Source organism: Hirundo rustica, chromosome 4 (genome assembly GCF_015227805.2).
Source record: "Hirundo rustica isolate bHirRus1 chromosome 4, bHirRus1.pri.v3, whole genome shotgun sequence".
NCBI lineage: Eukaryota > Metazoa > Chordata > Aves > Passeriformes > Hirundinidae > Hirundo > Hirundo rustica.
In genome coordinates, this window is record NC_053453.1 from 16,801,167 (window position 1) to 16,813,733 (window position 12,567).

At 36.5% G+C, this 12,567-nt stretch overlaps 1 protein-coding gene across 7 annotated transcripts in view; it reads left to right on the plus strand.

Moving 5' to 3' along the window:
- The window catches only part of TAFA5 (TAFA chemokine like family member 5), a 421,054-nt gene extending 413,320 nt beyond the window's left edge, over window positions 1-7,734 (plus strand). For 2 of the 7 annotated variants that reach the window (XR_005700531.1, XR_005700534.1), the window contains 2 exons: window positions 4,922-5,014; window positions 6,459-7,734. Coding sequence is in view for 1 of the 7 variants with exons in the window: in XM_040062247.2 (XP_039918181.1) it covers window positions 6,459-6,467 (9 nt within the window). In the remaining 6 variants the exon portion in view is untranslated. Of the gene's footprint in view, window positions 1-4,921; window positions 5,015-5,299; window positions 5,505-6,458 lie in introns of those variants that run through there. The other 5 variants (XR_005700529.1, XR_005700530.1, XR_005700533.1 and 2 more) reach the window with 3 other exon arrangements.
- The last annotated feature ends 4,833 nt before the right edge of the window (window positions 7,735-12,567 follow it).

Genomic DNA, 12,567 nt, shown 5'->3' on the forward strand with positions numbered 1-12,567 from the left:
CAAAAAGAGTTTTAACAGAAAAGGAAATTAATGATCATGATGATAGTCCTGGCAGATGGTCAGGGGAAGTGGAGATGATAGGACTAGAAGTGTTATTTAAGGGGAAATGAGACTTTTTTCTTTTTCTTTCTTTTTTTTCTTTTTTTTTTCTTTTTTTTTTTTTTTTTTTTGAGAGAGAGAGAGAGAGACTGATACTAAAATGGTTATTGGGGAAAAAATCTTTTGCAGAGAGTCTCAGATATGGAATAACCACTTCTTTCTGTGGCTATGTGTCAAGTTTGAATAGTGGAAGTGAAAAGAAACAAACAATGGGTGTTAAAAGAAAATGGATGTTCTTTTTGAGGTGGCTGGTAATGGGATTCTGCTATCTGTAACTCAGGAACACTACTTTGTTGGAGTGCAGCGCAGGAAAATATATCTGCATATACACTACCTAATACATTAGACTTCTTTTTTATAAATGTTCACCCAGAAGTGCAGACACTAAATTCATTCAATCTTATAACTCCTAGTTCTGCAGGTACTATTTTTTGAACTCCGAAATTTTCTTCCTGTGGCTAGCTCAGTGAGACAGAATACAGCATTGAGCAGCTTTCATGTTTCTTTTTCTTATTCATAATAACTGCAGATACTTTAGAGTTAAATTAACTTGTCCTTTTATTTTCTGAAGGCTAAGCAATTCAGTCTGTGTATATGAACAGCGTGGAGAAAAGGAGAGGAAGGGAGGGAAACAAAATAAATTTTCAGGAGGGACTGTGGGAGTTCTCATGAATGAAACAGGTCATTGCTACTCCTTGGATCATCACCAGAAATTTACATTTTTATTCCCATAAAGCAGGAGGTATCTTGCAAGGCAGTGTAATGTTTTCCTAGGGCATTTTAATGCTTTTACACCTTTCTGTCTGCATCACATATGCTTAGTTGTTTAGGGACTTAGAACTGAGAGCCACAGAAGTAGAAGGGAAAGACATGCTGTTTATCTGACTTGAAGTCAGTTGGTAAAAGGTTTAGAACCATTTTTATTATGAGTAGATTTGTGAGTCAGAGACTGGTTCAACCTGCATCTATCCTTGTGAATATTCTTTGTGTAAAAAGAACCCAAACAAAAAAAGCTGTTTGCACTGATGGATGCTGTACAGTATACTCAGACACACAGAGGCATAAGACTGTAGTTGAAAGTGTAAATCACACAATTTAGACAAGTAGTTGAGCTTTTAAGCAACACTGAAACATGTTTAATATGACCAATTCCTTTCGAACTATCCAGAAAATTTCCAGAAATCAGTTCTGGAACCATGAGAGGTAAAATTGCCATCAAAGAGTGCCAATGTGACTGCAATAGGTAGTCATGTAAGAGCACTTGGCTACTGTAGAAAAAAAACCAAAACAAAACAAAAAAAACCACACTTTGATGAACTCCTTATTCTAAAAACACAGAGTGAAAAAATAGATGAAACTGCTAAAGTTTTAGCAGGTTTGACATGGAATTGTTGGTATTTATGTGGATTCCATATAAAGTAAAAGGTCAAGACATACTTGAAACTCAATCCTAATGGAAAATATTTGCCACTTGCAGTAAGCCTGGCTCAGCTTTCTGGTTGTGATGTGAAATTCAAACATTTTTGTCACTCAGTTAAATTCTAGATACTACACTGAAAGGCAGGTTTTTGTGGAGGTTTCTTTTGGTGGAATGCCTGTGTAAATCAGCAAAACATCATATATTCTTATCTTCTCAAGGTGACTTGCATAACTTCTTTTCCTTTGTTTTGACCATAAAAATGAAGAAATAAAATGGTTTATGTGCCATTAGGGCACAGTTGGGGATAGAATTACCCTTATTCTACTCCCTCCAGAGTAAGACAAATTAAGTGGACTGTGTTATAATTGCTCTAAAAGCCAAATACTCTCAGGATATATTCAAGCCAGCCAAGAAAAACAGTAAGATGTATATGATCATGTGAACTGTATTGCTATTGTGTATGTTTTGGATTATTAGCAGGAAAATTTGTTTTCCTCTTGAGCAGATTCCTGTGGAATATACAGGGGCTTGGACATCCACCATGTAAACAGTCAGAAAACACAGTGTTTTAATCTCTGGTACTAGTTGCCTGCTAAGTACCTCAAATTTGAAGAAACTCAAACTTACAGCCCAAATATTTGGCTCCTTCTAAAGGATGCAGAAGCTGATGTCTGAAGAAGAAATTCTGACTTCACTGATGTCAGTGACAAACAGACGTGCATTGGTACCTAGAAATGGTATGAGTTCTGTGTATGAACAGAAAAAATGCTCTATGTGATAGTTATGCAGACTTTCTTTAATTTGATGCTGCTACAAATTTTCTAAGTGAAGGGGAAAAAGAACCAGGACAATGCAAAAACAAATTTCCCAGGCTTTGAAGCATTTTAATATAAGTAGTTATTTAATTTAGAGTTATTATTGCAATCTGATGAGCTAATTAATGTTCTAAAAATTGCTGCCAAAAAGCCATCAGAGCCATTTACTTTAAGCTTGCCTACTAGGGAAGTGGTACTTCTCATGTATTTCAATTCACGTTTTCAATTCTTAGAGAAGTAAAGACAGAGGTCAGCAGAACTGCCACCTTGAGCTTCCATGGAGTAGATTACAGGCCTTTCAGTCTGACTTTGGTGCCAAGGAAGGTCGTGGAGCAGATCATGAGTGTCATCCTGTGGCACGTGCACAGGGGATCAGGCACAGCCAGCAGGGGTTTATAAAAGGCATTGACCTGCTGGACCAACCTCATCTAATGCCAAAGATACCTACTCAGTAAATGAGGGGAAGGCTGCAGATTTTGTCTTCCTGAACTTTAGTAAAGCCTTTGATGCTGTTTTCCACAGCATTCTCCTGGTGAAATTGGCTGTTTTGGTAGGAGCAGCCTTCACTGAATAAAAAAATACTGGATGGCTGAGCCCAAAAAGTGATGGTAAATAAAATTAAATCTGCCTAGCATGCACTCACTAGTGGTGCTCCCCAGGGCTCAGTACTGGGGCCAGTTCTGCTTAATATCTCAATCAATGATCTGGACAGGGGCATTGCGTGCACCCTCAGCCGGTTCACAAATAACACCAAGTTGGATGAAAGTGTTTATATGCTGGAGGGTAGAAGGACTCTGCAGAGGGCTGTGGACAGGCTGGATCAGTGGGTTGAGGACAGGTATAGGAGGTTCTGCAAGGCAAAGTGGTGAATCCTGCGCTTGGGTCACAACAGCCCTACGTAGTGCTACAGGGCTGGGGAAGAGTGGATGGAAAAAAACTCAGCAGAAGAGGAGCTGAGAGTGCTGGTCAACAGTAGTTGAACATGAGCCAGGCAGCCAGAAAAGCCAATGGAGTCCTGGCTTGTATCCACAATAGTATGGTCAGCGGGACCAGCTAGTGATTTACATCCTGTACTTGGCACTGGTGAGGCCACACCTCAAATCCTGTGTTCAGTTTTGGGCCTCTCACTTACAAGAAAGACACTGAATGTCCAGAGAAGGGCAACAAAGTTTGGAAAGGGTCTGGAGCACAAAATTTTTGAGGAGTGGCTGAGGGAGCGGAGGTTGTTTAGGCTGGAGAAAAGGAGGCTCAGGAGATACCTTATTGCTCTCAAAGGAGGTTGTGTCCAGAAGAGGGTCAGTCTGTTTTCCCAAGTAACAAGTGACAGAATGAGTGTTATCACCCTCGTGTTGCACTGGGGAGGTTTATATTGGATATTAGTCAGAATTTCTTCACTAAAAAGGTTGTCAAGCCTTGGAAGAGGCTACACAGGGAAGTGATTGAATCACGATCCTTGAAATTATTTAAAAGATGAATATATGTGGTCCTTATGAAAATGGTTCAGTGGTGGACTTGGCAGTGCTGGGGTGGACTTAATGGTCTTAAAAGTATTTTTCAACCAAAGTAATTCTATGATTTTATTCTATGGATTGAACTATCACTATAAATAGTAAATAAGTAATTTTTTTTTTTTTAGAAGTCCCTCTTTTCTCTTATTTGATCTGTCTGTTTTTTCTGGGGAGTGATTAATTTACTTGTAATGAGGAACAAAAGGGAAAAAAACAGGAGGTGGGAGGGTAGGTGTGCATTCTCTTCCTCTTCTCTGGACTCATCATGCTCTCTCTTATCTTCTCTCTCCTTTTTATCTGTTCTTCTTATTACATATCTTCCTTCTTTTTCATTCCTGCATTAGTAAGAGATGTTTATACTTCCCTGGCTAGTCTATGCATTTTCCCCCCTTTCATTTCATTTTTTCCTGTCATTGTCCAAAGTTGTAAATTCACCTCCTGTTCTCTAATCTGTTCCTCTTCCTGTGATCACTTTATTTCAAGCCTGCTCTATGCCCTTCCTCAACATTTTTAAAGTGCATAATTTCTTCCCCTCTTCTCTTCTTCTTTTAAAGTGTTAAACCATATTCATGCAGCAGGGGTGTTCAAGGTGGAGACAGGGATAGTAAGGAAGGAAGGAATCTTTTATCCCCATAAAATTACAAAGCAGCAGGTTATCTCTGAATGTATGTTGTTGTGCCTGAATTCCTGGGACCAATATGGCAGAGAAGTACACTATGAAAACACTGAATATACAGTCCATCAGCAGTTTACGCTGTTGCTTTCAGCTGTGGGCCATTCTGGCATAATAAAGGAAAGATGGAGCTGTCAAACTAATTCTTAACACATAGCAGTTTACTTTCAGACCTAATAAACCATAAATTGTTTGGTTTGTTTCTTGCAACCTAAAAAGTATTACTACCTTAAAACTTGTGTTGTTTTCTAATGGGAAGAAAAATAGGGGGCATAGCAGGAAGATCAAGAAAGAGTTTAAAGGGGAAAGAAGGCAATTAATAGAAGCAAAACATTATTTCTCTTGCTGAAAGTATATTTAAGAAGGGGAATATGTCACAATAATCAACCAGGTTTTTTGCCTTCAGCCTGTCTGAGGCCATGTGGTTTGGAGATCTGATCACTAGTCCGAAAAGAAAAGGCTGTTTGCAAGATTTCTGGGGTGTTTTTTCCTGGAAAAGGTGAGAGGACAAAAGCAGAAATCTATGACATACACTTTATGCCTTGTAAGGAAGTATTCATGTGTCTATCTGCCTCTCTCTCTCTTTCTTTCTTTCTACATACATATATATAGAGATCCATATGTTTCAAGCTGTCACTAAATTGATTTGGAGGCAGATTTTTCTTTCATGTATTGCTCTGAAGATTAGGTTAAAAATGCAATATTTAATATGTGGCCTAAACCAATTCAATTGAGTTTTTGTTTGTTTGTTTGTTTGTTTTTCTCTTTTACATTCACTGTTCAGTATTTTATGGAGTTTTGCATGGTATTCCCATCGGTAAATAACAGTTCTGACTACTTGGAGACAGAACAATGCCAAAGCAGAAGATAAGTGCTTGAAAATTCAAACAGCATTTTGTAACAATCATGCTTGCTTAATAAACCCCACAACATTTAGGTGTATACAGAGTCTGTGGAATTTTTAAACCATTTCTAAACTCATATTTTGGGTGAGCATGAGTTACTGGCTCTTTGTTGCATGAATAAGTCATTATTTTCTCATTTGTGTTTGTGCTGTCTTCCAGTACTCTTGATTTCTTTCATAGTGTGAACTTTGATTCTGTTTCACTTTTGAAATACTGCTTCTATTCAATTTTCTTTGTGACAGGTTCATTGGGCAGTACTTTGCCCATTTTTATTATCTTGTGTTTTGTTTGGCATTTTTGGGGGGCATTTTTTGTTGTTGTTTGGGTGGGGGGTGGTTGTTTCACTGTTGGGTGGGGGCTTTTTTGTGTTTTTTGGTTTTTGTGGGTTTTTTAATTTTGTTTTGTTTGGGTTTTTTTGTTGTTGGTTGGGTTTTGTTCTTTTTTTCTTGGAGCATAACTAAAACAATTTTCTGATTAAATTGACTATTAATAGCTATTATTTACATTAATTTGCACTTGTAATAGCATCACTAGAGGGCAGTATTGATTAAATTAGGCGCACTCTCGTGCTCTTTGGAAACTTAACTGCAGAAAAGCCTCCAGTACAAACATCTTTGCATTTTTAATATGACTTTCAAGTCCATTTTTCATTACATCCTAAAAGTAAAAAGTAAAAGTAATCTTAATCACCATGTATATTTGACATTGTTATTTGTAACTTTAATGTGTGTAAAAGAACATTCTGTGATTTTTATGAGAAAGAATGTGCATGAAGCTTAGTAGAAATTAGATGGCATTGAAGTTATTGTAAGTTATAATTTATTAGAAATAATTAATAAAACATAACATTTTTATAATAAAATATAGGTTTTTCATATGTTTTTTCTTAGGGAAAATGCTGTGCAAAATAAATATCTTCTAATTCATTAACCGTCTTCTTGAAAAATCTCAGTACAGTGTATTTTATGATAATGGACAGCAAAGATAAGCAGAACTGTAAATTAAAACACTGACACATTTGTTCTTATCAATTTACAGGTCTCCTGACAAATGCAGCAACACAGAATCCTCGTAGGAGTGGTTTAGGCTCTCTGTGAGCTACTTAACTTAGTCAAGTCTCACTGCTGTTGATCATCATCTGTTATATGTCATCAACTCAACTGTCTGTTTCTCTGTATCTCATGAATGACAGCATAATTCCTCTGCATTATGAGCAAAAGTTTGTTCTACCATTCTAAGGATCACTGGACTAAGGAATATAGAAAAAGAGATAAGCTTGGGCATTAGCAATACAAAAAAGTTCATGGTTAACGTTTCATCTGCGTTATACACCACTGCTGGACTTGCTGTTACCTACATGTTTCAATCCGAAGAGTCTGCTACAATGAAGAGTATCATCCCAATCAGCCTTAGAGAAGACTGTTTTGCCTATGGGAGGACACTGAGGTGCAAAAGAGAAACTCTTCTTGTGCCCTAAACTGTCTGAATTGCTTTTATTTTCTTATACTTTCAGTATTTACAATAGACCAAAGAGCAAAATCTATTTTAAAGTGGACACAATCTTACTCTTAAGAGAGTTATGTCATTAAATTGAAGGAGGTCTCCACAAAGACATGATTCCAGCTTTCACAAAGCTGAAATGCTGTCCAGCAGAAGTCTTTATGGAAAGCTGAAGTAAAAACTAACTCAGAGACCTGCTCTTGAAATGCCATGTTCAAGAGAACATAACGGAGCACTGAGGGAAAATGACGTATGTTTGAAAAATTTGGACAAAAAGAACACAAACTGTCTACACGGCACCTTTATTCCTCTGTACTTAAATTGACTTTCTCGTACTAAAATCATTTTCCGTTTTAACCAGTTAAACATGCCTCTTCTACAGTTCCATTTTTGATAGTCAAAGTTGGATAATACAGTATTTGCAAAGAGCATGTTTGGTCATCTGTGGCCTATGTCTCATCTGATACACCATTTAGCACCAGAAAGCAAATTAAAGAGAAAACAAAAGTAACACTTGTTTGAAAGAGATCATTAAATGTATTTTGAAAAGCCTAAAGTTATATATTTAACAGTTTTTATATGTTGTATATTTGTAGAAAATCCTATTTAACAATTAACGTGATAACTCTGAGAGTCATGAAAAGTGGTTCAGAGTTAAGTTGTGTTTTATTACTTCAGTTGTCTCTGAAGTGACCGGTGTCATTTGCTTTCTTCCATTGGGACATTCTGGATGTAAAGCATGACCAGAGAGGACTGTGTAGAAAAAGCAAAGAATAATGTTGTTTATATTACATAAATGCATTCAACCATTGCACTGTTGGAAGGCATTTTTATTTTTATTTTATTTTATTTTTATTTTTTTGTCTTTATGTACTGATAAAAATAGTGTAAAATATTTTACTCATTGCTCTTCATAGCAAGGTTTTCCTTCCTTCCTTCCTTCCTTCCTTCCTTCCTTCCTTCCTTCCTTCCTTCCTTCCTTCCTTCCTTCCTTCCTTCCTTCCTTCCTTCCTTCCTTCCTTCCTTCCTTCCTTCCTTCCTTCCTTCCTTCCTTCCTTCCTTCCTTCCTTCCTTCCTTCCTTCCTTCCTTCCTTCCTTCCTTCCTTCCTTCCTTCCTTCCTTCCTTCCTTCCTTCCTTCCTTCCTTCCTTCCTTCCTTCCTTCCTTCCTTCCTTCCTTCCTTCCTTCCTTCCTTCCTTCCTTCCTTCCTTCCTTTTATGTAAGGATCAGTTTGAAGCTTGTTCCTTGATCCCATTTTCAGTGTTTTACCTCATTGTTAGAAAGCCCACTTTTTCAGCATTATTGGTTAGTGAAAATTTAGCAAAGACAGCATAGACAAGGGAGAAATTATGATAAAACAGAAACAAAACCTTGTTCCTTTTACTGTACCTTTTGGCATATAAGTTTGGTACATATTGGTATGATACAATCAACAAGGGAACTTAATTTCTTCCTGGCAAATGTATTATGGTTTCCATTATACTACCTAATACTCCAATTAACTTTTAGTGTTATGCTAGTTCTATTCTACTAAAGAAAAATACATAGAGATTATTGAAGTGACCATAGATAAAAGGTACAAAAATGAAATGTTGATTAAAAAAATTTTTTTTGAGCCTACTCAAACACTAGGGCTTTTATAATGCAGAGGTTGCAGGAAAATATGAACTATGGATTGTTTTGTCTTCAAGTAAAATAAATATATACAAAATTATTATTTAATCTTAGGATTCTGACCAGTATCAAAGTAGCAATTAAAGCCCAGCCACTTGTAAAGTGTTATGGACTGACTGCACTATAAATGACCAATGTCAGGTTTAAATGTCATGCAATAAATGATGGTAAATACAATTACTGTACATGTAGACCTCAAGAGCCAGATCCCTCACTCTACCAACTCTCTGTTCAGATTTATTTTAAAGGGAGCTTCGTAGCCTTATTTAGTAAACACTGAAAAAATGAAAGATGTTACATCATTTTCGTTGCTTTACAGTATTCAGTTTTGTGTTGGTTCAGCTAAATTATGAAAAATAAAATCCTTTTATAAGTGAGACTTGTTCCCTGAGCATGACATCACCAAAGGAATTTCACCAGATTATAAGTAAGGTGGGAACACAGAGAGGAAGATGGAATTGGAAATTGGTACATGAACAATGTTTTGAAGTTTTACCCTTCCATTTTCATGTCTTGGGTACCTTAATTTTGGTGTGCGCAGTCACAGATCACATTAAAGTCATTTATTTTCTGGAAAATGGATCCTCTAAGAACAAGAAGATCTAAGAATGGACATCTGAAATATTTACATCTAAAATCATGCAGTCCAGTTACGTCTTTGTTTTCTAATTACTTTAAATACTCAAAGAAGGGTAGAACATGGTTTTAAGGTCTACTCTGAAGAAGAAATATCAAACAAAAAGGATTCTGATTACTCTTCAGAGGCGCATTCTTGTTTCTGAGTCTCTTGTGTATAACAGGCACTTCAAGGCACCTAAAATGTGTTTTGTGCTTTTCCGTCCTCCCCCAGAATGTATAGTTTTAAACAAACAAAATATACTGGCTGCCTTTGTCACTGTGAATTACTACTCTAAGAGCAGTGGTGAAATGTTTCTCTCTCAGGAACAGTATGTTTTCAGAATATTGTGAACTTTAATTTTACAAAACTAAGTTACATAAAAAAAAAATTTTTGTTTGTTTCTGAAAGTATTTTATGTGCCTCTTCCAAAACAGAATTTGAAACACAGAGGGTAATGTCTTATTTGAATATTATTAAATATCCATCATTTCTCAGATTGCACACAAGTAACTTTTTCAAAACACACTTGAGAAGGAATAGGATAATACATTAAAACACATAATAGGCTAATGAAAACAACCTCCAGAAATGCAGTAAACCTTTAGCATTGTTTTGAAGAAAGCTTCTATGTAGCTTTCTGTTAGCACAGACAAAGACACATTTAAGTACTGCTTTTAATATCTCGGGTATCAAATGGAGCAGACATTAGCCCACTATAGCAATCAATGTGACACATCATTCACCAATTTCATTATTATGCTTTTTTTTTTTTTCCTTTTTTTTTTTTTTTTTCCCCAATTCATTTCTTCTTAGCAGCAGCTCAGGTTTTATGTGGTATTCTCAATCATTGACTTGTTTACTGAAATTGTACCCATGTGCTGTTGCATAAATCTTTAACCCAGGCAGCTACTATCTCATATAGCCTACTCATCACAATCCTGATTACTAATTAGAGTTTCTAGAAGAAAATAAAGAATTCAACACTGTGTCTGAAAAGCCTCTATAGCTGTGAGGAACAGCTGAACTAGAAGGTGGTAAATGATTGGTTGACAGAAAAATCATAGCACTGTATGCCTGGGCAAATGAACTAGTGGAAAGAAAAAATGAGCAAGCCAGCAGTGGATATAGCACAACGAGTCAAAAAGCTCCCCCAAAACCAAAAGGAACCAAACACCTCCCTCCCCCACCACCCCTCTCCCACCCCAACAAATTAAACAAACAAACAAACAAACAAAAACCCCACACACATAAAACCCCCACAAACCCAAACAAGCACACAAAAGAAAAAAAAGCCCCAACCAAACCAAAATTGAAATGTTTATTATACTTAATCAGGGGAGAAAACTGTACCCAGGACCAGCTCTTTAATCACATAAACCTACATATATGCAGTATTTTTCCCATTAAAAAAAATACATAAGAATGCATTTCCTTTTAAACATCTTGGTATGGTGTATACCAGTAATCACATATACATGAGTAACAAACAAAGACAGTAATGGCTTGACTGTTTTTTTCTGACATCACAGAATTGATCCTACACTGAAGTAATGAATCATTCACATTGGGCTTAAGCAAATAAATATGGACAGAAATTATAATATTCTACTTCTGCTTTCAGACTGGGGCTTGAGAAGAGAAAGGAGGTCAAGAAAGAAATTGAAGAAAAAAACAACCAAGACTAGACAAAAATAAAATTTTTCATTTCAGAGTATTTAGTGTTTAATAAGTGCATTTTAGTATTCAGTTCAAGCTAGGGGAGTCAAAAGGAATATTATTTGAAACAGGGAAATAAGAAAGGAAACATTATTTTAACTGCAGAGATGAGAATTTTACTGATAATGTGGTTGTCTTCTTTGGAGATATAAATCCCATTAAACTTAGAGACCCGTGAGTAATATATAAAAGGTAATTCTGTCACTATTAAAAATAAACTAAAAAATGGAAGTTAAACTAAAAAGTGGAAATGACAATAAGCCAGAATAGATAGTGACTAATAATGAGCCATTCTGTGGGAGGATCTACACAAGCTCCTGTACTGCTTTTGACTATGAATGAAATATGAATTGCACATTTTGTTAATATCAGTAAATTACACAGATTACTGAAGATATGGGAGGCATATGAAGATATGCAGAGACAAAATGGATCATCAAATATTAGCAGAAAATGAAAAACTGAAAACTGGGAGTGTCAATTTATCATTTCTTACACCATCAAAGTAATTGTGGTGTTGACTATGTCAAATTTTTGGAAATACATGAAAAAGGACTTCTGCTCTTGAAGAAGATACTAATGTTGGTTTCAAGCTACTCATTGCCTAGGTCAGGTCACTGGTTTCATATGGTAATCCTATGTTAGTTACGCCTTTTCAGAGCTCCAGCATGCCATTGGAGAACCCTTACAATAAATATCTGCAGTCACAAAGCACAATATGCTCATGGCACTGATGTCCTTCATATCTGGCTTGGACAGACCATGCCCACGATTTTCTAGGTTTAATGTTGCCAATATGAGGCTAGTGAAAGTGACACTGAAATACAATATTGTGCTGCAGTGATGCAAAAATCCCTGTGCAAATGAACAAAGTTGATTAACATATAATCAAAAAACATTTTTCCTGAAAGTATTAATAAATAGCATGCAAAAACCAGCTTTACCCCAAAACACGTAAGGACTGTTAATGTAAAAAAAGAAAACAAACAAACAAACACACCAATATCTAGAATGAAAAAAGAAAATTTCTGCAAAGATCTTTGTTTAGGAGTAGAAACTCCAAAGCTATTTATGTTAGGAGTATAGGGTCCGACATAACAGAAGGAACAATGTTAGCATGTGCAGAGAGCAGTTTACATTATCTAAGGAGCTTGAGCACACCCTCAAAACCACTGTGAGCAAATGTCTGTCTTCCATCACTGCACTGGCAGAAGCTGATGTATACATTTCTATGTACTAAGAAGAGAGACGGGTCCTTTAGCACGAGTTCTCACACAGGCATAAGCACACGTCACCCACCCCAGGCAGGAGCTATGATGACAGGAAAGGTTGACATCAGCTGTCAACCAGAATTTTTTACTGAGTTGTCAAGGCGGGTAGTGGAAGCCTGATGTGTTTATTAATATGTTTGTACATTACCAGCCTGGCTGTTAATGTACAAACACATTGCACAAAACAGCTCACAGAGCCCCAGTGGCAGTAAAGAGGGTCCTCCCATCACGACAACTAAAGCAAGTGCAAAGGTCATATATTTCTTCCTGTGTATGTAAACAATCTCCACATGGATAGAATAAAATTAATGTGTCTCCTCCCTACACTCTCCATTCACTTCTACAGCCTCCAGAGCAGAAATTCAACA